We start from the raw sequence: 27,276 nt of genomic DNA, 5'->3' as shown, positions 1-27,276 counted from the left end.
AAGTGACGGGAAGGTGGTAGTGGAGTAGTTGGCGGGTGGTTGATCAGACCCGGTCGCCATGTCCGCGGGGAGCGCGACACATCCTGGAGCCGGCGGGTAAAGCTTCGCGGGAGAGGGCATCTCAGGGAGCGTGGAGAGCAGGAGAGGCAGAGGGATCATGGGAAGCAGCGTATGGGTGGCAGGGCCCTGAGGTGGGAAGTGGACACATTGGAGGGCCGGACTTTTGGGGCGAAGGGTGGTGAGCAGGCCTGGAGTCCCTGGAAAAGGCCGGCGGGGATCAGAAGGAGGAGAAAAGCAGGGACTTCGGGAAGGCCAAACTAAGGGGGAGGTGGAGACGAGGACGTATGGGACAGAGTGGAATCTTAATAGGGATGACGGAGGAGAAAGGAAGTAGATTCTGGAACGAGGTTGGAAGAAGTATTTGGGGAAATGTTGCAGTAGTTCTAAGGAGAGACGGTAATTCCATTTCTGATAGGAGAGTCGGAATTGTAAAGGGAACGTGATATCGGGAAAAGAGCGTGTTAAGGTGTCGTAAGGGGAGAAAAATATAACTGAAAGCTTTGATGGGGCCTAATGTTTTTTTCTTTTACTTCCGTAGGCGCCGCAGCAAATGGGACCAACCAGCTCCAGCCCCCCTTCTGTTTTTGCCACCGGCGACCCCAGGTGGGGAGGTTACCAGTAGTGGAGGAAGCCCGGGGGGCTCCACAGCTGCACCCTCTGGAGCCTTGGACGCTGCTGCCGCTGTGGCGGCCAAGATCAATGCCATGCTCATGGCCAAAGGAAAGCTGAAACCAACTCAGAATGCCGCTGAGAAGGTATTGGAAGTTGAGGCGACTCTTGCTAATTGCAATATTAATGGGGGTTATTTTGTAATCTTGTAATCTCCCAATAATTTGGATGAATGAAAGAGAAAACAGGGATACAGTAATTAAAGATAACTTATATTTGAAACGTATTTGATGATATCTTGTGATTTGTTTTTAGGAGGCAGTTTGATTGAACTTAGTTCACTTAGTTCCGCTTAAGTTCTATGTATATAACAAGAATACTGGAGTGGGTTGCCATTCCCTTCTCCAGGAGATCTTCCCGACCCAGGGATTGAACCCAGATCTCCCGCGTTGTAGGCAGATGCTTTACTGTCTGAGCCACCAGGGAAGTCATAATTATCTAAGGCAGTGGTGTAATATGTTTTTTGATAACATGTACATTTTCCCTGAAGTCAGAAGAGAAATTCAGATAAATCGCGTGGTTTAAATTGTAGTGTCGAGTTAAAAAGCTGTAGATTCAGATAACTAATGACTGCCTAACTGAAGTGCAGTTAAACATGAACTAAGATGATTAATTGATATGTGAGTTGTTTTGCTGTTTTCATACAAATTAGGAAATTATTTGGTCGTTTTATAAAATCTTTGTTATAATTAGAAGCTTACAACTGAAATGGGTCTGAACTTTGAAGCCTTTATCTTGCTGGAGAATGCAAGAATTTTCCTATAGAATAAGGGGTACAGTTCTGTTTATATTGCTAGAATGCAAGCTTTGTGTTTGGGGAAAAAGCAACCTTGCGACAAGTATGGGGTGGATTATTGTCACCACTTTATAGATTTATAGAAAATTAGTTTCATGAATGGAAAGTTAACTTGTCTTAAATCTGTAAATGGCAGACGCAGATGTCTCACTTCAGTGTCCCCTCAGACTCTGGGTATTTAGCTTTTGTTTGGAGGTGGAGAATTCAGTTTGTTCCAAGACAGCCCGTTCCATTGTAGTTTTCATGTGAAAAACTATTATTTTGGTTTAATTAAAATTGCTTTCCTTGATACATATGAAGAGTTCTACTTGAAAATGTAACGCATGTGAAGTGATGGATGTGTTAATTAGTGTGTTTGTGGTAATTATTTCATACTGTATGTGTATATATTTATATCAAAATGTAAAATTGTACACCTTAAATGTCTACAGTTTTGTCAGTTGTACTTCAGTAAAGCTGGGTGGGCTAGGGGGAGAAAGAAAATGCAATTCCTCAGCCTTCCAGTTTGTCAATAGATAATATCTATCAGTAGGCCAGAAGCTGTGTGGATGTTTTAATGCTTGAGTTCTGTGGATTTGGCGAAAACTTTTCGCGAATTGGAAGTTTGTTATTCATTGTATTTTTTGGTTTGAAAAGATAGTGTGAGTCAATTGTTTATTTGTAAGATCTAGAAGAAAATACTAAAAGCACATTGAAGGAGATGGATGCTTGAATGTTAAAATTATCAATATTGATGTTACTCATTTGGACTCACTTTTTTTCTAAAAAAGTAATCTCTAAAATGGTGATTGAACCCAGCAGAAGGCAGCATGGTGCACGAATACTGGATTTAGAATCAGAATGCCTACGTATGAAACCTAGAAGCCCCAGTTACTGGTTGTAAATGTTAAGATTTAGTTCCTTGGTTATGTTAGCCACATTTCAAGTGTTCAGTCGACGTGTGGATGGTGACACCCGTATCGGACTGGCAAGTGGAAAACAGAAAGTTCAGTTGGACAACACTGATCCGCACCTTTAAAGGCATAAGGATTCAGTGAGACAGGTGTGTGAATGCATTTTGAAAGTCAGTAAAGGAAGAGGGATATTGTTGAGTTAGTTTGCTTCCGCATTTTTTAAAATACCTAATGTGCAAATAAATAATCTGTATTTTACCTTCCTCTTGCTGTCCACGGCAACTAAGGATTGGGGGAGGCTATCTTGAGGTTAAAACTTTTGACATAACACTCAAATTCAGCTATCTGGTGTTGCCTGTAGTTTATTTTTTATTATTTTAGGGGGCCATGTCACATAGCTTGTGGGATCTTAATTCCCCAACCTGGGATTAAACTCAGGCCCTCAGCAGTGAAAGCTTGGCATCCTAACCACTAGACCACCAGGGAATTCCCTGTAGTTTATTTAAAATTTTTTTAAATTTTATTAACTTTTTAAAATTATAGTTGATTTACAAAGTTATGCTAATTTCTGCTGTACAGCATTTTTTTCTGTTTTACTTTATATTATAGTTGATTTTACAGTGTCATGGATTTGCCCATAGTTTAAATTGAGAGAAAACAGTCAGGTTTCAGAATCTTACTTGTCTTTTCATTCATTCTCTTTGTTCTTCCTTAAGTGAGTAATGGAATGTGAACTGGATACAATTTAAGGATTTCTGAGGTTTCTGTAGGAATAGAATTTTTTTGTGTTGTGTAGGTCACATTGTGACCCTAGTGTTGGCACACAGGCAGCTTTCTGATACACAGATGAGATGTATGAGTAGTTGGACTCAGGTTGTGCATGGACTCGACTCTACCCTATATTTTACTACACCTGTAGCTATCTAATTGAGCAGTAAAGCATCATAACTTGGCCTTTAATTTTCCTTTTGGAGATTGCAGCTTTTAGTCCGTAGCGTTTCTGTAATCATATGGTCATAAAAATGCACACAGGGCCAAGGTTACAAAGGTATCTAATGATGGCCTTCAAGTAAATTGACTGTACTTGGTGTCATTTTTATGGAGGTTTTGTTTGCTTTTTATTTTGTTGATGACGAATGACCAGGGAATATTTCCAGGTGTGTTTGCTCGGGGGAGGGGATCGGTAAGGAGTTAGTGGCATTCGGGAAAGTGTAGTTTTAAATTGAACAGAAAGAGATTATTTCTTCATATGAACTTTTTAATGTAATTTCTCCTGTTACAGCTTCAGGCCCCTGGCAAAGGCCTAACTAGCAATAAAAGCAAGGATGACCTGGTTGTGGCTGAAGTTGAGATCAACGATGTGCCTCTCACGTGTAGGAACTTGCTGACCCGAGGACAGACCCAAGATGAGGTATGGAGATGTGGGGCCTCTGTGGGGAAGGTGGTGGGTGGGTGTACCGTCAGATTTTTATTAGTGGTTTTGGGTCTGCCAAGTTAGGATTGGGTTTGACTGTGGAAGAACTTCCTTGTGAAGGTAAACAGATAGGGGTGGATTCCTTGAGTTAGTTTGAGTTAAAATTTCAAGATAATAGGAGAGAACTCACTCCTACATATTGATGGAGTAAATGAATGGGGAAAATCTATATCCTGCTGCCTGTCATTGACCTCAGTGAATTGCCAAATCATCTAATGCATTGTTTGCTTTTTAGATCAGCCGACTTAGTGGGGCTGCAGTGTCAACTCGAGGGAGGTTCATGACAACTGAGGAGAAGGCCAAAGTAGGACCAGGGTATGTATGCATATGCTATACTTTGGGGAAGAGTTGGACATAGGACTCACAGTAGCTTCATATTTGTCATCTGTAGGGAATATGTGTACGTGTTTGGTTAGTAGCTATACACACGCACATGTGCGCTCACTCACTTTATAACAATTTGAGACATCTCAAAACAGGTGTACGAAGTATTGGCAGCTGTTTCTTTTGCTGTTTGGTTTTTTACTTGACAATTAGTGCTTTTACTGGAGGAAATGAATTAGACTAAACTGTGAAAGAAGACAGTAGCTGTTAATATTTACTGTATATCTAAATTTTTTTCTATGGAAATATTTCCCCCAACAAGTGGGTTCCTACTTTGTCATAATCTCCCTTTTAGAAAAATCCTTTTATCAGATTCCTTATTACCACTGTGATGATTATAGGTTGTAAGTTGTCCATATAAAGGTTTCATCTTAGTTCAGTTTCATTACTTCCATTATCCAGTTTTTGAGGGCAGGTATTCAGGCAGTGCAACATTTTTCATATTGGCTTAAACTAAATATAATTAGGAGGCAAAATTTGCTCTCTACCCCAGGCTAAAACTGTATTTTAACCTTGCATATGTGGTGGTTGCTGTTTTAAACATTTTTTTCTTTAAACAGTTATGTTTTGCCTACAGCTTTTTATTAGTACGGTTATTGATCACTTTCTTTATTATTATCACAATTTAAGTGAGTTTATGGTTTTGTTTTGTTAAGAATGTGTTTGTTTTTTGCTGTATTGGGTCTTCGTTGGACTTTAATCTAGTTGCAGCAAGCAGGAGCTACTCTTTGTTGTGGAGCATGGGCTTCTCATTGTGGTGGCTTCTCATGTTGCAGAACATGGGCTCTGCCTGCGTGGGCTTCAGTAGTTGCTGCCCACCAGCTTCGTTGCTCTGCAGTGTGTGGAATCTTCACAGACCAGGGACGTCCTCTGTTCTGGCAGGCATATTCTTAACCACTGAACCACCAAGGAAGCCCCATGTTAGGTTGAGAGTCTTAACGAGTCTTCTCAGTTGGGTGTGAACCTTTAAAGAAATATGCATGTGTGTGTATATATATATATATATATATATATGCCACCACCCTTGGCACATTAGGTTGGATAGCCAAGAGCCCATTTGTCCATAACTTACTAGACAGCCAGCAGAAAGAAATGCTGTTCTCAAACACTGGGTTATCCAGAAGACTAGAGATTAATGTTCATGAGCCTAGAAGAGCATATTTGATCCCTGTGTGGCCCCATTTACTTTAAGCAGCCAGCAAGTATTCATTCGCCAGCTATAAAACCATGTTCTTAGAAATTTAACTAGCAACAGCCATTTTCATGTATATGGTCTCCTTTACTTATTTAGAAACATTTGAGTGATAACAGATTAGGTTTGGTGACCCATTTGACCCCTTTGGTTGTGACCAGCTCGCTGTCATCATTTTAATATTTCTCTTTATAGGGATCGTCCATTGTATCTTCATGTTCAGGGCCAGACACGGGAATTAGTGGACAGTAAGTAATTGTTTTGACTTGCATACTGCTTTTTGTGAAGAGCAAAGTGTTATATGTAATAAGTTGGCAAACTGTTTGTTCCTGGTGGCTGTTTTAACTCTTCTTTATGATAAAGAACTACTCATGAATATATTTGGGTAATCTATAAAATGGATTAAAAACACAAGTAACTGAGGATTGGCCTGTGTTTATCGTTGTTGTTTATCTGTTCGTTCATTTCTTGAGTGTAGTACCTTACTGTCTGTGTTTTTCCCTAGGAGCTGTAAACCGAATCAAAGAAATTATTACCAATGGAGTAGTCAAAGCTGCCACAGGGACAAGTCCAACTTTTAATGGTGCAACAGTCACTGTCTATCACCAGCCAGCACCCATTGCACAGCTATCTCCAGCTATTAGCCAGAAGCCTCCCTTCCAGTCAGGGGTATGTTTTATGGAGAGGTCATTAACAGTGTTATCATTGCTGTAAAAATGATATATGCCAAATACTATAGGGAGTATGAAGAAAAAAAAATAAAACCCTGAAACTCCAACCTAAAAGTTACCCCCATTGATAATCCTATTAATGGACCATCTAGGTTACCGAGAGGTAGTGAACATCTGAACACACATCTCTTTATACTGATACATTCTAGATGTCAACTTAAAAAAAAAAAGCATAACATGAGAGTTGAGAGTTAGGTTTTATTTGGGCCAGTATGACAACGGTAGCCTGGGAGATAGTGCCTCAAATAATTCTCAGAGACTGTTCCAGAGAGAGAGAGGGGAAGGGCAGTATATATGTGATTTTGGTTAAGTGAGAGTACATGTAATTAAGCATGTTTATTTTTTAGAAAGTTCTTCTGGTCTGATAGAGCTTCTTCTAGTCACAAGAAATAGTCATCACCGTGAAGGATTTTAGTGCTTTTCTAGGTACAAGGAGACTCATAGAATTAGCTCTTGAGAATAGCTGGCTATTTTAAAACCTGTCCTACCAGTTTTCTGGGAGTGCAAGAGTGCCTCATTTCTATTTTCCACCCTGAACGCCTTTCAGAAGGCATTGAAGTTCAGCAGTGGCAGCAGCACGTGATTTAATCCTTGCAGAGGGAGATGGCAAGCATGCACAGCAAGTGCCAGTTTGTGGTTGACGTAGCAAAGGGACTGTTAGAGTGAAGAGTACACGTATTGTGCATTTTGAAGTCAGTGGTTTGGTTTAAATTAGTAAACTTAACTGGAGGACTAAGAAGGCTGAGTCTGATGAAGCAAGACTCTGCTGATACAATCCTCCTAGAAAAAAAGGGTTGGAGAGAGCAGCCCTCCGTGTGTTACAGAATATCACAGGGTTGACTGTACTACCCGACATTCTACTCCAGCTTTACAGGAGACTGTCTTTGCTATTTTTTATACAGTAAGTGTATTTACTTACTCAGTATTGAATCTTGGGTTTTCACTTCTTAAATAGATTTCACTGAACAGAGTAAGATGTTAATGTTGTAGGTATGTACATGGAATATGTAGTTTGTGTTTAAATTAAGCAACTTGATAGGGTTTATTTTTTAGGTTCATGGTAGGAATTATAGGGGGGTCTTTATTCTGGAAGTGATTGAAAGTATCTGGAGGATTAAAGTATTTTGCCTAATAATTTTCATTTTTAGGATTTATTTATGTATTCTGTTTTAATTAGAGATATTCTGTTCTTCTGCAGATGCATTATGTTCAAGATAAATTATTTGTGGGTCTTGAACATGCTGTGCCCACTTTTAATGTCAAGGAGAAAGTGGAAGGTCCAGGCTGCACCTATTTGCAGCACATTCAGATTGAAACAGGTGCCAAAGTCTTCCTACGAGGGAAAGGCTCAGGCTGCATTGAGCCAGCATCTGGCCGAGAAGCTTTTGAACCTATGTACATTTACATCAGGTATGGATAGATAGAGCCAAGGACATTTGGATGCTTGTCAGCTAATCAGTACAGGCAGAAATGACTCAAGAGGAGCAAGAGAATATGAGCTTAATAAGTAGTAGCATTAGGAACCTAAGTAAATAATAGCAGTAATCGCTTTGTAATTAGTTAATAAAAACTGAAGTAGAGGTGTGATTGGATTTTTTTAGTATTTACATCTTTGGGTTTTATAAGAGTCTGTGATCATAAAATGAGCTGCAGTAAGCCTGAAATAACTTTCATTTAAACCTACGACAATACATTTAAAAATTAGTGATCTTTGAATAGGCTTTGTTTATATCAAGAAATACCGTTACTCAAAGAAGGAGACCATAACATTTGTGGTAATGATATTAGTTATATCTTGAAGGGCTTAAGGACTATTTTTGTGTTTCTGTTTTGTGATATTCAGAAACTTAGATTTGTGCTACATTGACTATACTGCATTTAGAAAACAGCATACAAAGCAGAATTCTGTATCTTTTCTTTTTCTTTCTTTCAAATTTGTTGGTTCTTACGTCTTTACAGTCATCCCAAACCAGAAGGCCTAGCTGCTGCCAAGAAGCTCTGTGAGAATCTCTTGCAAACAGTAAGTTATATTTATCTGTCTGAAACTCATTTAGAAGATCTACTGCCGTCTTGGACTGTGTCTTAGCTATTTTTCTACCTGTATGCGTTTCCTAGGCCTCCCATATCAAATTCCCACAAACCAGATGACTTAAAACAACAGACCTTTATTCTCTCATAGTTCAGGAAGCCAGAAGTCCAAAATCAAGGTGTGGGCAAGCTAGGTTCCTTCTGAAGGCTCCGAGGGAGAATCCATTCCATTCCTCTCAACTAGCTTGTTAATAATTAACCTGCAGTCCTTGGCATTCTTTGCCTTGTGTCAGCTTAACTCTGCCTCCATCTTCACCTGGCCTTTCCTGTGTCTCTCTTACCTCCTCTCATAAGGAGGAGATTTGATTTTACAGTCCACTGTAATCCAGCATGACTGCAACTTAATGATCTCCATCTGTAAAGACTTTCTTGTTGCCAAACGAGGTCATATTCTAGTGTTCTTGGCAGACATAAATTTGGTAGGGGGTTGGAACAACACTTCAAACTACTGCACCATTCCAGCAACTGATACTCTCTGTACGGAAGTCAGACTCCCCTAGCCAGGGTCACTGTTCACTTGTATTTCTTCTTCAGGAGCTGTTTCAGCATGACATTTCCACTATATAATATCATACAGTCTCAGTGTTGTCAGTTACTTAAATGCCACTATTAATCCTGGTCAGGTTGTTTATGATCTGAATTCCAAATTTAATATTAGCTTTAGATGCGGTGGCTTGAGTCCTCACAGTTGGAAGCCAGTCATCCTTTGCGGTATCCTTTGGGCTTCTTTGGCTGTCCATTCTGTAATCATTCTATAATCAAATCATTCTATAATCAAATAACCAGAAGTTAAACCATAGGTATCAGGCATCTCAGGATGAAGCTGTTATTTCCTTTGCTTTTGCAAGGTAACCTGATTTACCAACCCTTGTCTCATATAACTTCCTTGACCAGTTCCTCATCTTTTTCTTTGTTGTACTTACTAAGTAGCAACAAAGTTGGACTTAGTAAGATCCTTATAATGAAGAACTGGATGGAAGAGGTAATAAACCTTCATTAAACGATGAGCTCCTTGAGAGCAAATTACCCAGTAAATAAAAGAATGAATGATTTCTCTACAGTTAAACAGAAAACTTAGAAATATCTTAACTGATTAATTTCTATGGTTCCGTGAATGATTTTCTACCCTAGAATTGGGTTAAGTGGGGGGTGGTTAGGATGCTCCACTCAAATTGCTTCCCTAATGTGGGATACCCTGGTTTGATCCTGGGTTGGGGAAGATCCGCTGGAGAAGGGAAAGGCTACCCACTCCAGTATCCTGGCCTGCAGAATTCCCGTAGTCCATGAGGTCGCAAAGAGTCAGACGTAACTGAGCGACTTTCACTTCACTTAGGGTGCTCCTGATGTCCATGTCTCTTGTTCCCCAAACCTGGGTTAGTAATTTAGTGGTGTGCCTTATTAAAATTAAGAGTGTGTGTGCGCTCAGTTGTGTTTGACCCTTGGTGATCCCGTGGACTGCAGCCCACCAGACTCCTGTCCGTGGGATTCTCCCAGCAAGAATACTGGAGTAGGTTGCCATTCCCCCTGCAGGGAATCTCTGAACCAGGGAATCTAACCCATGTCTTCTGCATTGGCAGGCGAATTCTTTACCACTGAACTCCCTGGGAGGCCCCCAAATTTAGATTAAATGAGTCTAATAAATTTGACTGAAACATTGATGGAAATGTTTTGGCTTCTAATTTGCTTTGATCCTAGAATCACATATCCTCATATGTACTAAGTGAGTTGAGACTGTTCCATATTGATCTGTTCCCCTTCACTTTCCAGGTTCACGCTGAATACTCTAGATTTGTGAACCAGATCAATACTGCTGTACCTTTACCAGGTGTGTATGTCTTGAAGTGGTAAAAAGAAATATTTTGGTAGTGATATTAATTAATAAAGTAAGATACTCGAAGTTAAAGGAACTGTGCCAGGGCACTACTAATATTCACTTTAACTTAGGGTAATTTGGAAAGCCATTTGTGCCTCAGTAGTTTTCTTCCCTAGAGATTAAGTTTAATATTCAGCTAAAATGTCTCATTCTGCTGCAGCTGATTAAACACTTTTTTTCTTCCCCCTCAGGCTATACACAACCCTCTGCTATAAGTAGTGTCCCTCCTCAGCCACCATATTATCCATCCAATGGCTATCAGTCTGGTTACCCTGTTGTTCCCCCTCCTCAGCAGCCAGTTCAACCTCCTTACGGAGTACCAAGTATAGTGCCACCAGCTGTTTCTTTGGCACCTGGAGTCTTGCCAGCATTACCCACTGGAGTTCCACCTGTGCCAACACAATACCCGATAACACAAGTGCAGCCTCCAGCTAGCACTGGACAGGTAGGTTGCCGGGATATGAAATACGAGACTGTTGAATTAGGAAAAATTGGGGCAGGGAGGGGGTGGAAAGGTGCTGGTATTATCAGAAGCAACTGGAATTCGAGGTGTTTCTTCCTGTGTTCCCACCATCGAACTACCTCAGTACTTTGGAATAGTGTATACATGTGTATATTTATCCTAAAGTTTACAGTTTTATAACTTTTGCCACCAAATACTACTTCAGAGCACAAGTTGTCGAGCTTTTCACGAAGGGCTGGAAGATAAATATTTTAGGCTTTGTGGGCCATACAGTTTCTGCCATAACTACTGCACTCTTGCTGTAGCGGAAAAGCCATTTCTACACTAGGAAATGGATGAGCATGACCATGTTCCAATAACTTGATTTAAAAAAACATAGCAGGCAAGAATCATAGTTTACCTGTCCTGGGTTTTGCAGTGTTAAAGTTCTCACGGATTAGGGCTGGCATACCACACTTGTCTAAATGATAGGAACTGATTTGCTAATCTTAGAAGAAATATATCATATACAGGTGTTTTAGGCCAAGAGGTATGTGAGCTTCCTAAATGAAAGGATTATAAAGCTGGTATATATTTCTCAAGCTAGGAAAGTAGAATTTTAGGAAAAGAATAAGTAGCCAGCTCGTTTAGATTATGGACCATTCTTCTTAGAGGCAGGGGAAAGACTAATGAAAGCATGGTAATGGATTTATGGTAGGTCCTCCTCTGTGGGCCTCTCATAGTGTACCCATGCCAGAGAAAACAGCCTCGAACCATTGCTCAGTCCCTACCTGTGGGCTGTGAGCACTGAAAGCGGTTGTACAGTGTGAAACCAAAAATGGGCTTATGAACTCAATTCTGTTTGTGGTCCCTTAGTCATAATTATATTACCTTATATTTAGGCAGAGCTATAGTTCTGCAGCTTTGAGCCACATTCTCTTGTAATTTGGAAGCAATATAGCAGAATGGTTAAGAGTATGGGTTTAGAGATAGACTGGCAGGGTCCATGATGCTTCCCCATTTTTGAGCTGTGTCATCTTGGCAGAGAACTTAATCTATCCAGGCTCTAGTTTTCTTTATATATAAAATGGCATAATCATTATAATCCAGAGTTGCAAGGATTAAGTAAGCAGTCAATAAATATTAGCTGTTATTAATGAAAGTTTTCCTTTTAGAAGTGCTTGTTTTCTCTAATATATCTATCTTTTCCTTTTCGGAACAACCTCTTAAAACTATTATACTTGTTCTTGACATAGTTTATCCATGGAAATGATAGATGAAGTTGTATTTGCCACACAAGCCTTAGCAGCATTTATGATCCAGAAAGAGCTAATTACATTGATTAAAGGGCTTTAAATAAGAGAATGTTCTTGCTTGAACTTCTGAACTAAGTAAGTGACTGGAGTGTCTATTGTTTGTTCATGATCATGTTTGCTCCTGATGGCAAAAATGTGCAGCAGGTTTTTCCTGAGAGTTCAAAACTTTCAATTTCATGTTAGCTGCCATGAAGGTAGGAAGACTAGGTGATACTGTTACCAAATTATACTTGAAGGAAACGCAGGACCAGAAGATGAAGGATGTACATGCATCATATCGATCACTAAAGTATGTTGTAAACATCCTTTAGTTATTTGTTAGTTGAGCATTCTCACACTTTTCCTCCTTGGTTTGTTTTGGTCCCAGAGTCCGATGAGTGGGCCTTTTATTCCTGCTGCTCCTGTCAAAACTGCCTTGCCTGCCGGCCCCCAGCCCCCACCCCAGCCCCAGCCCCCACTCCCAAGTCAACCCCAGGCACAGAAGAGGCGATTCACAGAGGAGCTACCAGATGAACGAGAATCTGGACTTCTTGGATACCAGGTTAAATAAAATATCCTATCTTACTTATCTCATCTTATCTTACTGTATTCTCCCTTTAAAGAAAGATAAGTTCACATCTGTGTCAACTGTCCTCCCAATACTAGGATTTCTGCATTCTGGAATCCATTTAAATAAGATACTTATCCTTAGGGATTAAGTTAAACCAAGAGTTATTCCCTTTGGGTGGGTTTTGTTTTTGGGTCAGGGAGATAAGAGAATACAGAGCTCTCCACCTAGAGAGAAGTCTCCTATGACTAGCATCTGGAAGTTGTGTAAAATTCTGCACTTCCTGTTTATACAGCAGACTCTTGAAAGCCTCTTAAAGCTTGTAGTGGAATGAGTAGGGAAGAACTGTTACTCTACCAATATATGGCTTATATTTAAAACCTTGGCACTGTTCTTTTTCTCCCTGCTAAACAAGAGGGTGGTGTAATTCTCTAATTCCTACACCCCTGAAAAAACGATAGCCAGAAATGCAGTGATTCTGTGCATGGATGTGATTGTAAACTCATTCACTGATGAGTCTTTTTAGATTATTAAAATACATAATTTTGGTACAGTCTTGTTTTATCCGGAGAAGTGCTTTTGCCAGAATCCTCTGAAGCATTCTTTGAACCAGACATTCTTTGGAACATTTTTGTAGTTTATAACTAGATTTATACAAACCAGTTAAGTCATAGATAATTGAAAACATAAAGACATAGCATAATGAAGCACAAAATCTCTGGCCAAGTCCTACAGAGAAAAGTGATAGTCTGTGCTTTGAGTATAGTTAACTCCAAATCCCAGAGAGCTGTGTAGTACAGCTTACTGCAGTTTATCAGAAAGATGAGGCACTTGACAGTTACATTAAGGAGCTAAAGTCAATACGGCAGTTGTAGATTTGCTAATGCCACTGTATTTTTCTGCTCATAGCATGGACCCATTCATATGACTAATTTAGGTACAGGCTTCTCCAGTCAGAATGAGATTGAAGGTGCAGGATCGAAGCCGGCAAGTTCCTCAGGCAAAGAGCGAGAGAGGGACAGGTAAGTCAGTTGGAACAGAATTATATGGATATGTTCAGATGTCTTTTTTTTTTTTTGCAACATTAATGTGAATAATGATCGTTGCTACCGAGCACCCATGTTAAACTGAGATGAAATCATTTGGATCAGATAATCTCCTGTTCATTGTAATGGATGCGGTAATGGAAAATACGATGATATCCTTTACACAGCCTTAGAATCACTTATACTCAGCCTTGAATAGTTCAGTACTTGATTATTCAGGTATCTGCCTTTATTTTTTTTGTCTGTCTTAGCCATTTTCCTAAGGATAGACAGTAAAAGAAGTATTACACAGTCAAACCATTTTTGCTACTTAGAATCATGGAATATCATGGGTGGAGGTACTTGAATGAGAGTCCAACCTGTCACCCAGTGCTTGAATTCTCCTCTCCTATATTACATTAGCCTTCACAAGATGGAGCTGGTTTTTATCACAACAGTTCATTCTTTCATATTCATTCACTCTGTTTTTTTCCATAAGGATATCATACTTTGCTTTTTTTTCATAGTTTAATTCTTGATGCATCATTTTATAAACTGCCTAGAAATATGTACTGTGATTGGCAAATCCCATTAGTGGATATACCATGTTTTACGGTAGTTGAAAGTATACAAAAGCATAATCAAACGAATAGCTGGGACAACTACTTTCAGGTCATGACAAATACAATTTGCATTGGAAAGACCTCTTTTTTTTTTCTTTTATTTTGAAGTATAGTTTATTTACAATGTTGCATTAGTTTTAAGTGTACAACAAAGTGATTTACTTGCTGTACATACATATCTATTTTTTTTTTTCAGATTCTTTTCCCTTTGAGAGTATTCCATAATGTTAAATATAGTTCCCTATTACAACTTTAATTTGTTTATTTACTCATTCTATTATATCCTTATAATCTTACAACTTTTGTTTTTGGCCACACTGCATGGCATGTGAGATCTTAGTTCCCTGACCAGGGGTTGAACCCAGGGCACTGGTAGTGAAAGTGTTGGGTCCTAGCCACTGGACTGCCAGGAAATTTCCTAATCTTACAACTTGATAATTGCTTGAAAAAAATGGTGTCAGGTAGAAAGGGTTGAAATTAATGGTTAAAATGAACTTTTATTTGCAGATTGTATTGTTATTCAACTTCTTATATGCTGGAAAGGTTGAATGTGTCTGAAAAATTATTTTTAACTTTTAACAGGCAGTTGATGCCTCCACCAGCCTTTCCAGTGACTGGAATAAAAACAGAGTCTGACGAAAGGAATGGGTCTGGGACTTTAACAGGGAGTCATGGTGAGTAAGGTGTAGCTGGGGGAGCAAGGAAATGGCTAAGACTGGTCTTAAGCTATTAGCTTTCTAATCTGATATTCATTCAGGTTGACTTATTCAGGTGTTTAATCCAACCTCTATAATCTGTTGGCTAATGAGAATACTTTTTTTTGTTTGTTTGTTTATAAGGACATCATATAGTTACACAGCCTTTTATTTTCAACCGACGTGTGTCTAGAAAAGAGTCAGTCGACTTACATTTTATACATAGCATCAGTGACATTTAGGAAAAAGTAATGATTGGTAGGTCATTTCAAAATTTTGTTGCCTTTGTTGTTTGGATACCTGGAGGTAACCTGATGCAGACTTAAAAGACTTTTGTGTTGGGAGCTGAGCTACCTCTCACCTTATATCTCTTATTTATTGGTTGGGAATGGTCAACCAGTGTCTTTTTTAAAATGTTGCTTCTTAGTATCTCAGAACTCTAAATTTGGAGAGGTCCGTAAATGGGATTTTTTTTTTTTCTTTGCCTATAGTCATAAAAGTGAACAGAAGAAAGTACATTTTTTTTCTTTTCTTCTCTTTTAACTTTTTAAAGGTGAAATATTAGACTCCAGAGACTTACTTGCTAACTTTCCTTTTTTTTTTTTTTCTTTTTTTTTTTGTGTGTGTGTTTCTTTTTTCTTTCTCTGTTTTCTTACATGGTTCTGGTGGATTCCCATTTGCTGATGCTGGTGCTGTTTTTCGTGTGATCTTCAACGTTTTTGGGTGACCATTGACCCTGTGACCTCAAAATGGTGTCCAACTAACCACAATTAACATCTTTTTTTTTAATTAACGAATTTATGGTATTATCTTTTTTTTTTTCTTCTTGGTGGGGAATGGGGTTGGGGTTATTCTCTCTTCTAGATTATCCAGTCAAGAAAATGAAGACTACAGAGAAGGGGTTTGGCTTGGTGGCTTATGCTGCAGATTCATCTGACGAAGAGGAGGAACACGGAGGTCATAAAAATGCAAGTAGTTTTCCACAGGGCTGGAGTTTGGGATATCAGTATCCTTCATCACAACCACGAGCTAAACAACAGATGCCATTCTGGATGGCTCCATAGGCAACAGTGGAGCAGAGATTTGAGCCTTGGTGACTCTAGCAATAATGCATGCATTTGATTTAATAATAAGACTCTGGGGCCTGTACGGGGAACCATCTTGGACTTTTACAGAAGTCAGTGATGGAGAAAAAGAAAAAAAAGTCAGTGATGAGCGTTCCCTTTCTTAAAGGGTTTCCATTCTTCTTTTTTTTTTTTTTAAATACCCTTATTTCTGCGGTGGCATAGCATCTGTTAAAATTTACTTAGAATCACAAATTTGTCTCAAGCTTTTTAACAGTTGGTGAAATGTGCTTGTTCAACAGGGTCATTCCAATATACCCTTGACCTGGTCCAGCCTTTTCCAAATGAATAGCCCCTATTCTGACATAAACCAAGTTTTATTTGTATTTTACTACTGTGGTCAATTTTGATAATAACTGGTTCCAAACAAAGCCTTACTATTTATTAGTGGGGAAATGATTTTAAGACCATCCTTTCCTTTCAGTATTTAAATCTAAAAAGTCCTCATCCCTATTTCATTTTTTGGATTCTTTGTTTTGGAAAATGCAAATGCATTACTAATGCAGAACTGTTGGATATAGCTGAATCCTGGGATATTGAAGGTTTTTTTCCATTGGGATGAGTCAAAGCTGGTACCTTTCAGGCATTCTTGTCTCAGATAACCATTGCTGTTTTTACTGCCCGTCTAAGCTCCTTGTCTTCAACTGAGTCTGAGAAAATTACTTGATCAAAAGCTGGTCAGAACTCATCACAGAAATGACATCCAGTGGTCTGTCTCTGAGAACTGGTTGCAACTGAAAATAGAGAGATTTGACTGCTTGGAATAAATGGTGGACTTAGTGACTGAAATTGCAACTTGTCCTTTTTCTTGGCATTACAGGTTTTGCCAAAAGAACTTTTTTGTATCAAATATTGATGTGTGAAAGTGAAGGAGCTAGTCTGCTGAACCAGGAGTAGTTTGAGATATTGAACTGTCGTTTTTGCACATTTGAATACTTTGCAGACTGGCTTTGTATAAACGTATCCTCTGGTTTCCTATATGTTGTAAATATTTAGATCATAATTTCATTATAAATAAATGTATAAATATTCTGCTTGTGGTTTCTTTGTTCTTTATTCCACAACCCATCCATATATGAAAATTCATAACCTTTTTTACTTGTGTGTTTTAGCCTCTCAGTGGTGTCTGACTCTTTACAACCCTGTGGGCTGTAGCCTGCCAGGTTCCTATATCCATGGAATTCTCCAGGCAAGAATACTGGAGTGGGTAGCCATTCCCTTCTCCAGGGGATCTTGACCCAGGGATCAAACCTGGGTCTCCCTCATTGCAGGCAGATTCTTTACCCTCTGAGCCACCAGGGAAGTCCCAACATAATGCTATTATAGCTCCATCAGAAAAATACATACATAGACCCAAAAATTTGCATGTAGTTCCAAAAGTTTTATGACTGTACAAAGTAAAATTCAAATGAAAATAGAGGATTTTTATGATGGATATTTTTCACTTTCATATTGTCCCCCTTTATTGAACATGGTTAAAGGTACTGAGTGAAGGAAGCATTTTTAAAGGAAATGCAAATTATTCTTGGAAAAATCTGCTTCAAAAAGAAGGAAGGGTGCAAAAGTTGCAATAGAAAAATTTCCCAGTGGGGTTGTTTGTGCTACCTACAGGTGGATATAGTTGATAACTCCTTCATTTGTGCTGTTATTTAAGGCCACCTGAAAACTCGAATTATCATTTCCTGTGGGAAGGCATATTCCTTAAAAATTAAAAAAAATTTTTTTCTAAATATTTCACTTAACATTTGCTTAAAATATGTGCAGAAATTTGATTAGTATAACTAGTTGTCTTTGAGACCTGATTGTCTCAAGTCATTTAAGAGCCCAAGTCATTGCCTTTGTCCATTTAGGGAAAGTTTTCTTTTTCTGCTGTTAAGCCTTAAACTTGATCTTGGTGCTCTTTTGGGGAGGATTTGGTGGGTGCCCGTTTCCTTTGTTTACCCATTATATTTGGCTAAATTTTTTTAATATACAGTACCGGGTAAGTTAACTTTTAACGCCTTCGTGGGCATGGGCCCTTGGTGAGGCGCGGAACTGGCTTTGAGGACCTGGAGGGAAAATGGCCCTCCCCGAAGGGGGTGTGGCCAGCTGCGGGCGTCACGGGGGCGCCCCGCCCCTCCGGTCGGGACGCGGGCGCTGCTGGCGCCATCTTTCCCGGCTGCGGGAGGGGTCACAGGTCAGTGTCGGATCCTCGGCGCGAGTGAGGAGGACGAAGTAGGTGATCAGACCGGCCGAGACCTTCAAGTTCCGACGGGTAAGAGCAGCAGGAGAAGGCTGGCTCCTGAAACGGAAGGGGGGAGGGCCTGAGGCGGGCCGGGGATGCAGCTGGGGGAGGGGGCCGAAGAGAGGAATGGGGAGGGGGCGGAACCTCCGGGTGCCGCTGGCGTGAGAGGACCCTTGCGGCCTAGGGGAGGTGTTCCTTTGGTCCTCAAACCTCAGCTTTCTCACTGGGCTCCTTCCTGCTGTGTCCCGGTTTGAAAAATTCAAGATTTCTTTGTCTCTAGACCTTCTGGAAAAATGTAATAATTCGGAAAACCTGTGATAAGTCATAAGACTGAACTGTCCGGGAGGGAAGGTGATGGTGAGGATTTCTTTTACGGCCGCCAGAAAGGGAGCAGGAGCCTAGGCCAGCGTATGGGAAGGCAGGGCGCTGACTAGGACTGTCGTCACTGGTGCCTCCATCCTGGATTAAATGTTTTTTTCTTTTATTCTAGGTGCCTTTTCCTCGGGGCAGCCCGGGATTCTCCAAGAGGACAATGGATTCTGGGACTCGCCCAGTTGGTAGCTGTAGCAGCCCTGCAGGGCTGTCTCGTGAATATAAACTAGTGATGCTGGGTGCTGGTGGTGTAGGGAAAAGCGGTAGGTGACGTTTTTCTTCCATCTTACAAGAAGTAAGAATGAAAAATGCTTACAACAAATGCCTTCCACCCAAATCAGCTGGGAGACTGGCTAGCATGCAGTATTGATACTTAACAGTTCTTTCCATGGGTCATCTTTGTGTGGATTTTACCTTTCATTTCTTGTTTTAAAGCCATGACCATGCAGTTCATCAGCCACCGATTTCCAGAAGATCATGATCCCACCATTGGTAAGTCAGAGCATCACTTATGTTTTACAAATAAACCCCATAAAAGTTACTTTGTGTCAGTTTTTGAAACAGTTTTAAACCATTTATATTTTGATCCTTTTTTGGTGCCTAAACAGACTTACTTAATAAGTGTATCATAGTGATTGCTAAGCAAATGAATCTTTTCTTTTTTCCTAGCTTAAGTCGATGTACATCAGCCATCTTAGTCTGTCTTTATTGAACATTAATGGGACACTTTGTTATATTTTTATGGTTGGTATACCATGTTGCCAGGTTAAAGGAAAAATTTAAGGGCCACTTAACCATTTTTCTAAGGGTCTGATTTGAGACTGACTCTGTAACTATGAGTCAGCTGGTTTGAACTTCCACAAAAGGAAGCAGAAAAACAAGTAGAGCCAGCCTGCTGAACTCTTTACAACCCAGACATCCAGAGCCTGGACTTACTTGTTCCACTAGAAGCGCTTCATTTACTTCCTTATACCTCAAGTTCATTACATAGCAAGGTCTTTCTTCATGTCTTTCACAGTCCTTAATGCTCAGTTATTAGTAAAACAGAGAGTAAAAAATAATTTAAAAAAAAATTGCTATTCTCTCTAAACATCATAAGGAGACAGGTTTGATTTTTACTAGTTATATCCCAGGATTATAGAAAACTTGTGATGGGAATGGGGAGGCACAGAAGGCCGCTGTATTAGTTATGTTTTCAGGAGGTGACACTGTCGATCCTGGGTCTCAGGAGAATTTCCGTTGGGTCAAGCCAATGAGTGTTCTGTGCTAACCCATCTTTGGATGTGGTCATTTTATATAGTAGATGCTTTTGTGGCTTGGGGAAAACAGAAACAGTTCTTATTTTTTCATGTACTATATTCAATTTAGAACATTGTTCACAAATTCACACTGGTGGGAATTCTAGGAACAAAATGAATTTAGGGCTTAGTATAATTTACTTAGAAATATCTTTTCCTGGGACTCCTGACAGTGCAGACCAGTGGTTAAGACTGTTTCCATTCGAGGGGGCACAAGTTCCAACTCTGGTCAGGGAACTCAGATCCTGCAAGCAGCATGGTGGACCCCCTCCCCCACAACAACAACAAAAAATTAAACTAAAAACTTGTCCCCTGAAAAAGTTCCCCTCCCCCCCACTCAGCTGCTCTTCTGACAATATCATCTGATTCAACAACAGATACTTTTACCTACTGAGTTATGTGCCAAGCACTGTGTTAGGCCCTGGGGTTACAGTAGTGAGCAAAAATATATGGGTTGTTTGCTCTCATTTGTGCTCCCCTGGTGGCTCAGAGGGTAAAGCGTCTGCCCACAATGTGGGAGACCTGGGTTCGATCCCTGGGTCGGGAAGATCCCTTAGGGAAGGAAATGGCAACCCACTCCAGTACTCTTGTCTGGAAAATCCCATGGATGGAGAAGCCTCTCATTTAGTTTCTAATTTAGTGCAAGTTTGTGGCAAACTTTGGCTGCTAAATCTAAGAAGAAAATCTTTATATTGTAACATGCACATATACGTATACATTTACACATATGTATATGTAATTAAAATACCGTGAAACTCTATTTACCTCACTACTTATGTTGCACTTTTGTATTTCCTCTTTCATTTTAGATTTCTCCTTGTTTATTTTAATGCTGGTCCTAACCCATTAAATTCATCCACAACTCACAAATACGGATGGCTGCATGACCTGTAGTTTGAAAATCATTGGTTTAGTAGGCCCTTCATCTCTGAGGAGGAGTCAGAAGCAGGGATTCAGGAAAAACTGTTTGAAGGAAATACATCAGGGTGTAAGGAGCAAATGTTTGAATGGTGGAAATAGTGAGGCTTTTCTTTTTTGCTTTTTGGTATTTTCCAAGATTACCATAATAATATACATAGAGAAATAGCTCTCATAAAGGAGAAATTTTGAATTCTTTAGGAGACTGATATTTCTTTTTCCTGTATTAAAAATGAGGAGGAACTATAAATAAAGCATTAATGAACTTTGTAACATTTAGTTTTTTTTATCTGTAAAATGGAGTTAATACCACCTCACTGAATTATTGTCACTATTGAATGAGTTAATATATATAAATCACTTAATATAATGCTTAGTGTTTAATAACTTTAATAAATGGTGAAGTTACTTTTATGGCCTAACGCTTTTCAAAAAGACAATCTCTGAGCTCTTTTTTAGTTTAGAATTATAGGTGAAGTCTGAGAAGTTTAAGCTATGAATAAATTTACGTCATGGCTTATGTGGAAGAAAAAAATTAGTTGAAGACACAATTTACATATCTGAATGGATTTAGGGGCTTCCTTTGAACATCTGGGCACTTAAAGAAACTTGTGTGTAATCATCTTTTCCATAAGATGAATTTCAGAATAAGGTTGCATATTCCTGCATTTATGAGTTGATAGTACTGCCTCTCTTCCCTCCTGTAGAAGATGCTTATAAAATCCGGATCCGTATTGATGATGAACCTGCCAATCTGGACATTTTGGATACGGCTGGACAGGTATTAAATCTCAAAATGCTATGAGTAAAGGCCTTTTCATGCTAGTAAAGGGGAGGGAAATACTTATGCAGAGAAGATCACTGGTTCATTTCTTTTAATTTTTCATGCACTCTGACTCAGGACAGCAGGTAACAAATCTCTCTTTGATCTGAACTAAATAGCTAAAGTATGTATAGTTTTAGGTTGTATTAGTACACTAATGACCCTTGTTTCCCTCTAGGCAGAGTTTACAGCCATGCGGGATCAGTATATGAGGGCAGGAGAAGGGTTTATTATCTGTTACTCCATTACCGATCGTCGAAGTTTCCATGAAGTTCGGGAGTTTAAACAGCTTATTTATCGAGTTCGACGTACTGATGATACTCCTGTGGTTCTTGTGGGAAACAAGTCTGACCTAAAGCAGCTAAGACAGGTGAGGATAGACTAGAAAATGCTATATGTAATTGTGTGAGATTAGTCATTTGTGTTTCTCAGTTTATACATTTCTGTGCCTTAAAATGAAAATTTAAAATTAGCTTCTCCCCAGCCTGGAAAATGTCCCTATATCTTGCTATTATTTTGGGTAAAATCTGGATTGTAGGAATCAGTTTACAGGACAAAGTCCACAGGTGACAAATCAGATGACAAATAGGATACACTTTAAGTGAGGCGTCACGGACTTCCCTGATGGCTCAGCCAGTTAAGAACCCACCTGTAGTGCAGGAGACACAGGAAGCGTAAGTTCGATCCCTGGGTTGGGGAGATCTCCTGGAGGAGGACATGGCTACTTACTCGTGTTCTTGCCTGGAAAATTCCATGGACAGAGTAGCCTAGCAGGCTATAGTCCAAAGGGTCGAAAAGAATCAGACACAAGTGAGCATAAGCACAGATGGAGGTATCATGGGCCTTTTACTTCCTAAAGCCTCAGAAATAAGTCTCTTTTTGTTGCAAAGAGAGAAACTTAGGCTTCAAGGTATACTTCCTGATGGTGAGGATTATGAGCCCAGTAGAGGGAGAATAAGAGAAATTGTAGAGGATTTTAGAATGAGTGATACCCTTCAAATTAGCAGCAGTGTTTAAAATTTTGCTTTTTGGTATAGAGATGAAGCTATAGTGAAAGGGGCATGTTTATCACCACTAGTGAAGGCAATGAATGGTATAGAATTTTTAGAAGTAATTGGATAATAGTTAAGTTCGTGATGTTTCTTGGTTGCTTCCTCTTCAGAATAATCTATTCAGGGATTTATATATGAAATACTTGTTGCTAGGCTATTTATGGCAGCAAAAAAGTAGAAAAAGGCTAAACATCCAAAAGCAGGAGAAATTATGTTATATTCATAATTTGATATGTTGATTTCAGGTTCTTATGGTTTTCAGTGTTGTAGCTTAATTACAACTTCTGTTTCCCTTGTGATTTACTTTCTTGAAATGTATGAGGAAATTAAGATTGTATATTTGACATCTATAAATACTCCCTGTTCCAAAAAGTTACCTTTAAAGTAGACTAGAAATAGAATCACATAGTTTGAAGATGGAAGGAGTCTGAGAAGTGAAATAATCCAGCCTCTCAGCAATACAGATATCACTGTGCTTGCTCTGCTGGGACATCTCCAGAGCTGGAGAGGGCTCTTCCTGTTACTTCACTTTGGGGCGGCAGCTGTAATTTTTTTCTGCTGCTGTTGTTCAGTCGCTAAGTTTTGTCTGACACTGCGACCCCATGAACTGCAGCACACCAGGCTTCCCTGTCCTTCGCTATCCCCCAGTTTGCTCAAACTGATCAAACCACCGAGTTTCAGTTATGCCATCCAACCATCTCATCCTCTGTCACCCCTTTTCCTCCTGCCCTCAATCTTTCCCAGCATCAGGGTCTTTTCCAGTGAGTATACAGGGTTGATTTCCTTTAGGATTGACTGGTTTGATCTCCTTGCTATCCAAGGAACTCTCAAGAGTCTTCTCCAGCACCACAGTTGGAAAGCATCAATTCTTCAGTGCCCAGCCTTCTTTATGGTCCAGCTCTCACATCCATACGTGACTGCTAGAAAAACCATCGCTTTGACTATATAGACTTTCGTTGGCAAAGAGATGTCTCTGCTTTTTAATATGCTGTCTAGCCTTATCATAACTTCCTTCTGAGGAGCAAGCATCTTTTAATTTCATGACTAGAGTCACTGCTGTGAATTTGGAACCCAAAAAATAAAATCTGTCACTGTTTCCACTTTTTCCCCATCTATTTGCCATGAAGTGATAGAACCAAATGCCATGATCTTAGTTTTTTGAATGTTGAGTTTTAAGCCAGCTTTTTCTCTCTCCTCTTTGACTTTCATCAAGAGGCTCTTTAGTTCCTCTTCACTTTCTGCGGTTAGAGTCGTATCTTTTGCATATCTGAGGTTGTTGATATTTTCCCCAGCAATCTTGATTCCAGCTTGTGCTTCATCCAGTTTGGCATTTTGCTGATGTACTCCGCATGTAAGTTAAATAAATGGGGTGACAGTATACAGCCTTGTCACACTTCTTTCCCAATCTTGAACTAGTCCGTTGTTCCATGTAAGATCCTGACTGCTGCTTCTTGACCCGCACACAGGTTTCCCAGGCGATGAGTAAGGTGATCTGCTTTCCTGTCTCTTTAAGAATTTTCCACAGTTTGTTGTGAGCCACAGAGTTAAAAAGGCTTTAGTGTGGTCAATGAAGCAGTTTTTCTGGAACTCACTTGCTTTTTTTTATGATCCACCAGATGTTGGCAATTGGATCTCTGGTTCCTCTACCTCTCTAAATTCAGCTTGTACATCTGGAAGTTCTTGATTCATGTACTGCTGAAGCCTAGCTTGAAGGATTGTAAGCATTATCTTGCTAGCGTGTGAAATGTGCACAATTGTACGCTAGTTTGAAATTCTTTGTCACTGCCTTTCTTTGGGATTGGAATGAAAACTGATCTTTTCCAGTCCCGTGGCCACTGCTGAGTTTTCCAGATTTGTTGACATAGTGCAGCACTTTAACAGTATTGTTTTTTACGATTTTAAATAGCTCAGCTAAAATTCCACTATGCTGTTACCACTAGAAGTTTTCTCTTGTTTACATTTTTAAAGGTCACCAAGGAAGAAGGATTGGCTTTGGCCCGAGAATTCAGCTGCCCCTTTTTTGAGACATCTGCTGCATACCGCTACTACATCGATGATGTGTTCCATGCCCTTGTCCGGGAGATTCGTAGGAAGGAAAAGGAGGCAGTGCTGGCCATGGAGAAAAAATCTAAGCCCAAAAACAGTGTATGGAAGAGGCTGAAATCCCCATTCCGGAAGAAGAAAGACTCAGTAACCTGAAGGAAAGATGTGAAATGTCTGTGAACTGCAGTGCTTGATCAGAGCAGTCCAGTAATCTGCATTAGTGAGCATGGTGCTTGTTCTTTCTCCTGTTATGACCGTTATTTTAAAAGTAACTGATGAAGGGGACATGCCCACTAGGAGATTTCAGTGATGTGGTATTTAAAGGATTGTCTCTTAGCTAATTCTATTAACCCAGTGGAGCACTGTCTACTCTTTAATTTGCCACATTAGAATTTGATCTACCAATGTTTTGGATTCTGTTGCTGACATTAATTAATGTAAGTTTTTTATGCCCAGGGGAATATGCCTACCGTATGTGTTTGACTAAGCTCACAAGAGGAATTTTTTGCCATGCACTATTCTGCACTCTCTTGCGGTCCCAACTGCAGTTTCCTGGGAAGGACTTCAGGGAAGGACTTCTGTCTTTTCTATTCATGCTGTGCTTCCTGGAGACAGAATAAAAATCATATCGGGAAATCAGTTCTACAGAGATCAGTGCTAAAGTTCAGCCGATAGCTATGGAACTGACTCCTGTTGCAGATAGTGATGATAATGGGGAAATCAGGCTGTATGTTTTTGCAGGAACTTGCTAGAAAAAGGTAGGATCAGAACAGTGCTCCCCAGAGGAGCCTGTCTTTTCTGAGAAGTACACATTTGACCCAGATTCACTGGGAGAACAAACACGTAAAATGTAATGAAGCTTGCTTTCTCCCTACAGCGTTACTTTACTGTTCCTTTCAGGGTTTTACCTTTCTTTACCTTCAAAGGTAAACACTTTGGAAACCATTACTAGATTACTAAACTCCTGTTTAATCTAAATCCTTGGTTGGGATAGCCATTGCCTTGTACAGGTTTATTTTTTTCCCCAGAGTTGCACTCACCAGTATTAATTGTTTCCTAGTGCTTTCCCCTCACTTCTCCATGCTCTCTAGGACAGCTAAGCCTGGCAGAATGTTTTATAGGCCCTTCGTCAGACTGACTGCATTTTCCATTCAGAGGAGACTCATCAGGAGTTAGTAAAATTGAGTATGCGCCTCCTTGACACAGACAATCACTAGACTCAGTGTTCTAAGAAAGCCTGTGGCGTTTCTGTTTAATGAGCCAGTCTTGAAGCTTTAAAATCCCCATATGTTGAGTTTCTCATTGAAGGTTTCTTTACAAGGACCTTGCTAAGTTCACCTCAGGGTTTTCTCTGAGCCTTGACAAAGCTTAGCCTAAGAGAATACCACTTTGATAACCGCATAGTGGAAAAACTATCCTATCTTCTTGGGAAGAATCAGCTTTAAATATTGGTGGTGAGCGCTTTCTTTTAGAACCAGGATTATTTTGATACCTGAACTTGCTGTGTGTGGAGATGAAGTACAAAAGTGCTAAGAGTAATGTAGCATATGTTGAACATTGAATGTCACTGAAGCAGCGTTTGTGACCACTTCAAGAACATGACCTTGTATAGCACCTTTTAAAAAGTACACAGCCCAACTTACTGTTTTCCATTTTTATTACCAACAGAAGGATGGGGTTTTTCCTTCCAATCAGTGGTATATGTTCTAGGTTTAAAGAAAAGTGATGATTGTAACTTTTTTAGCTGAGTAGTGATCCCTTTTGAAACTCCTGGAGATGTTTTTGCTACCAAATAAATCATGTTTTATGGTACTCAAGCCATCCAAAAGTGAAAGATACAGAATTTGAATCTGTGCAGGACAAATATTGTAATGGAATCATAGCACTTTGGAAAACCATGACAGAAGATACGTACGGTGCAATTCTATGAATAGTGTTTCACCACATTTAAACTAGCTTAGGGCCTGTTAGGTTTAATGCCTTAGCTTCTCATTACTAATGACCTAGGGAATTGTTATTAGCATCAAGCAAGAAGTTCAGGATAGTCAAGGCAACAGAGAATATTGCCAGAAAAAACTTTAAGACAGGAGGGAATTTCTATTGTATATAAGAAAAATAACAAATGAGTATTTTTAAGACTATCAGTGTCATATATTTGATCATTGGAATAATTAGCCCATCAATTAGTATTGAGAATTCTGTTCATGGTGCTAAGTAGTTAGAGGGGTATACTGTGTAAGTCATAGTTCTATTCTTAGTGATTGTATAGTGTAAATAATTTATAAGCTCTAAATAGTCAGCTTTATCTAACTTGAGGGCATTAAAATCAATTACTGCCTGGAACTTTGAAGAGAGAAAAATTCAGGGATAGATAAGTTGAAAAGCACTGGAACTGTTTATGTCCATACCAGATTGGTAAATTACAAAACTTGGAAGCTGGTATCTAGAATTAACTGTTTAGAATTCAAAAGGGGACGTAATGTTTTACCTTTGTGATCTATTAGCAGGAATTGGTCTACTGTAATGTTTGAGGAGCAAAGGGAAGAAAAATTTTTCACTTATGCACTTGTTTTTGAAGACAGTTTGTATGACACAATACAAAACTTTTAAACAA

At 39.5% G+C, this 27,276-nt stretch overlaps 2 protein-coding genes and 2 non-coding genes across 7 annotated transcripts; all 4 read left to right on the top strand.

Moving 5' to 3' along the window:
- Positions 1-45: 45 nt before the first annotated feature.
- On the top strand, positions 46-27,276 carry KHDC4 (KH domain containing 4, pre-mRNA splicing factor). 2 transcript variants are annotated; one of them, XM_004002596.5, is made up of 15 exons: positions 46-96; positions 599-815; positions 3,701-3,829; positions 4,128-4,207; positions 5,664-5,716; positions 5,974-6,137; positions 7,398-7,609; positions 8,159-8,219; positions 10,055-10,112; positions 10,352-10,605; positions 12,286-12,459; positions 13,375-13,487; positions 14,696-14,787; positions 15,673-18,186; positions 18,647-27,276. In XM_004002596.5, exons 1-14 carry the CDS (start codon positions 59-61, stop codon positions 15,870-15,872), a joined length of 1,845 nt encoding a protein of 614 aa, XP_004002645.1. In that variant the 5' UTR covers positions 46-58; the 3' UTR covers positions 15,873-18,186; positions 18,647-27,276. The 2 variants fall into 2 exon arrangements, with proteins under 2 accessions (XP_004002645.1, XP_060270969.1); XM_060414986.1 differs by lacking the exon at positions 18,647-27,276 and having other exon boundaries at positions 13,403-13,487; positions 15,673-15,704.
- On the top strand, positions 6,923-7,057 carry LOC114111317 (small Cajal body-specific RNA 4). Its single transcript, XR_003587400.1, has one exon. It is a non-coding gene; the product is annotated as a small Cajal body-specific RNA 4 (non-coding RNA).
- LOC114111305 (small nucleolar RNA SNORA42/SNORA80 family) lies at positions 11,298-11,429 on the top strand. The gene has a single exon (XR_003587385.1). It is a non-coding gene; the product is annotated as a small nucleolar RNA SNORA42/SNORA80 family (small nucleolar RNA).
- Positions 18,074-27,276, top strand: RIT1 (Ras like without CAAX 1). Of its 3 annotated transcripts, none has more exons than XM_012174025.3 (6): positions 18,074-18,186; positions 18,647-18,791; positions 18,964-19,020; positions 21,452-21,525; positions 21,746-21,937; positions 24,588-27,276. In XM_012174025.3, the coding sequence occupies exons 2-6, from the start codon at positions 18,689-18,691 to the stop codon at positions 24,816-24,818; spliced, it is 657 nt and encodes a 218-aa protein (XP_012029415.1). In that variant the 5' UTR covers positions 18,074-18,186; positions 18,647-18,688; the 3' UTR covers positions 24,819-27,276.

Source organism: Ovis aries, chromosome 1 (assembly GCF_016772045.2).
Source record: "Ovis aries strain OAR_USU_Benz2616 breed Rambouillet chromosome 1, ARS-UI_Ramb_v3.0, whole genome shotgun sequence".
NCBI lineage: Eukaryota > Metazoa > Chordata > Mammalia > Artiodactyla > Bovidae > Ovis > Ovis aries.
Note: the sequence above shows the minus strand (reverse complement) of the source record. Positions and strands in the feature narration are given on the sequence as shown.

Excerpts from the sequence above, each read along its gene's own strand:
- RIT1 (XM_012174025.3), top strand. The coding sequence starts at position 18,689 with ATGGATTCTGGGACTCGCCCAGTTGGTAGCTGTAGCAGCCCTGCAGGG. Across the intron at positions 18,792-18,963 it reads TGGTGGTGTAGGGAAAAGCG|CCATGACCATGCAGTTCATC; the intron begins GTAGGTGACGTT and ends CTTGTTTTAAAG. Across the intron at positions 21,526-21,745 it reads TTTTGGATACGGCTGGACAG|GCAGAGTTTACAGCCATGCG; the intron begins GTATTAAATCTC and ends GTTTCCCTCTAG.
- KHDC4 (XM_004002596.5), top strand. The coding sequence starts at position 59 with ATGTCCGCGGGGAGCGCGACACATCCTGGAGCCGGCGG. Across the intron at positions 5,717-5,973 it reads GACACGGGAATTAGTGGACA|GAGCTGTAAACCGAATCAAA; the intron begins GTAAGTAATTGT and ends GTTTTTCCCTAG. Across the intron at positions 7,610-8,158 it reads CCTATGTACATTTACATCAG|TCATCCCAAACCAGAAGGCC; the intron begins GTATGGATAGAT and ends ACGTCTTTACAG.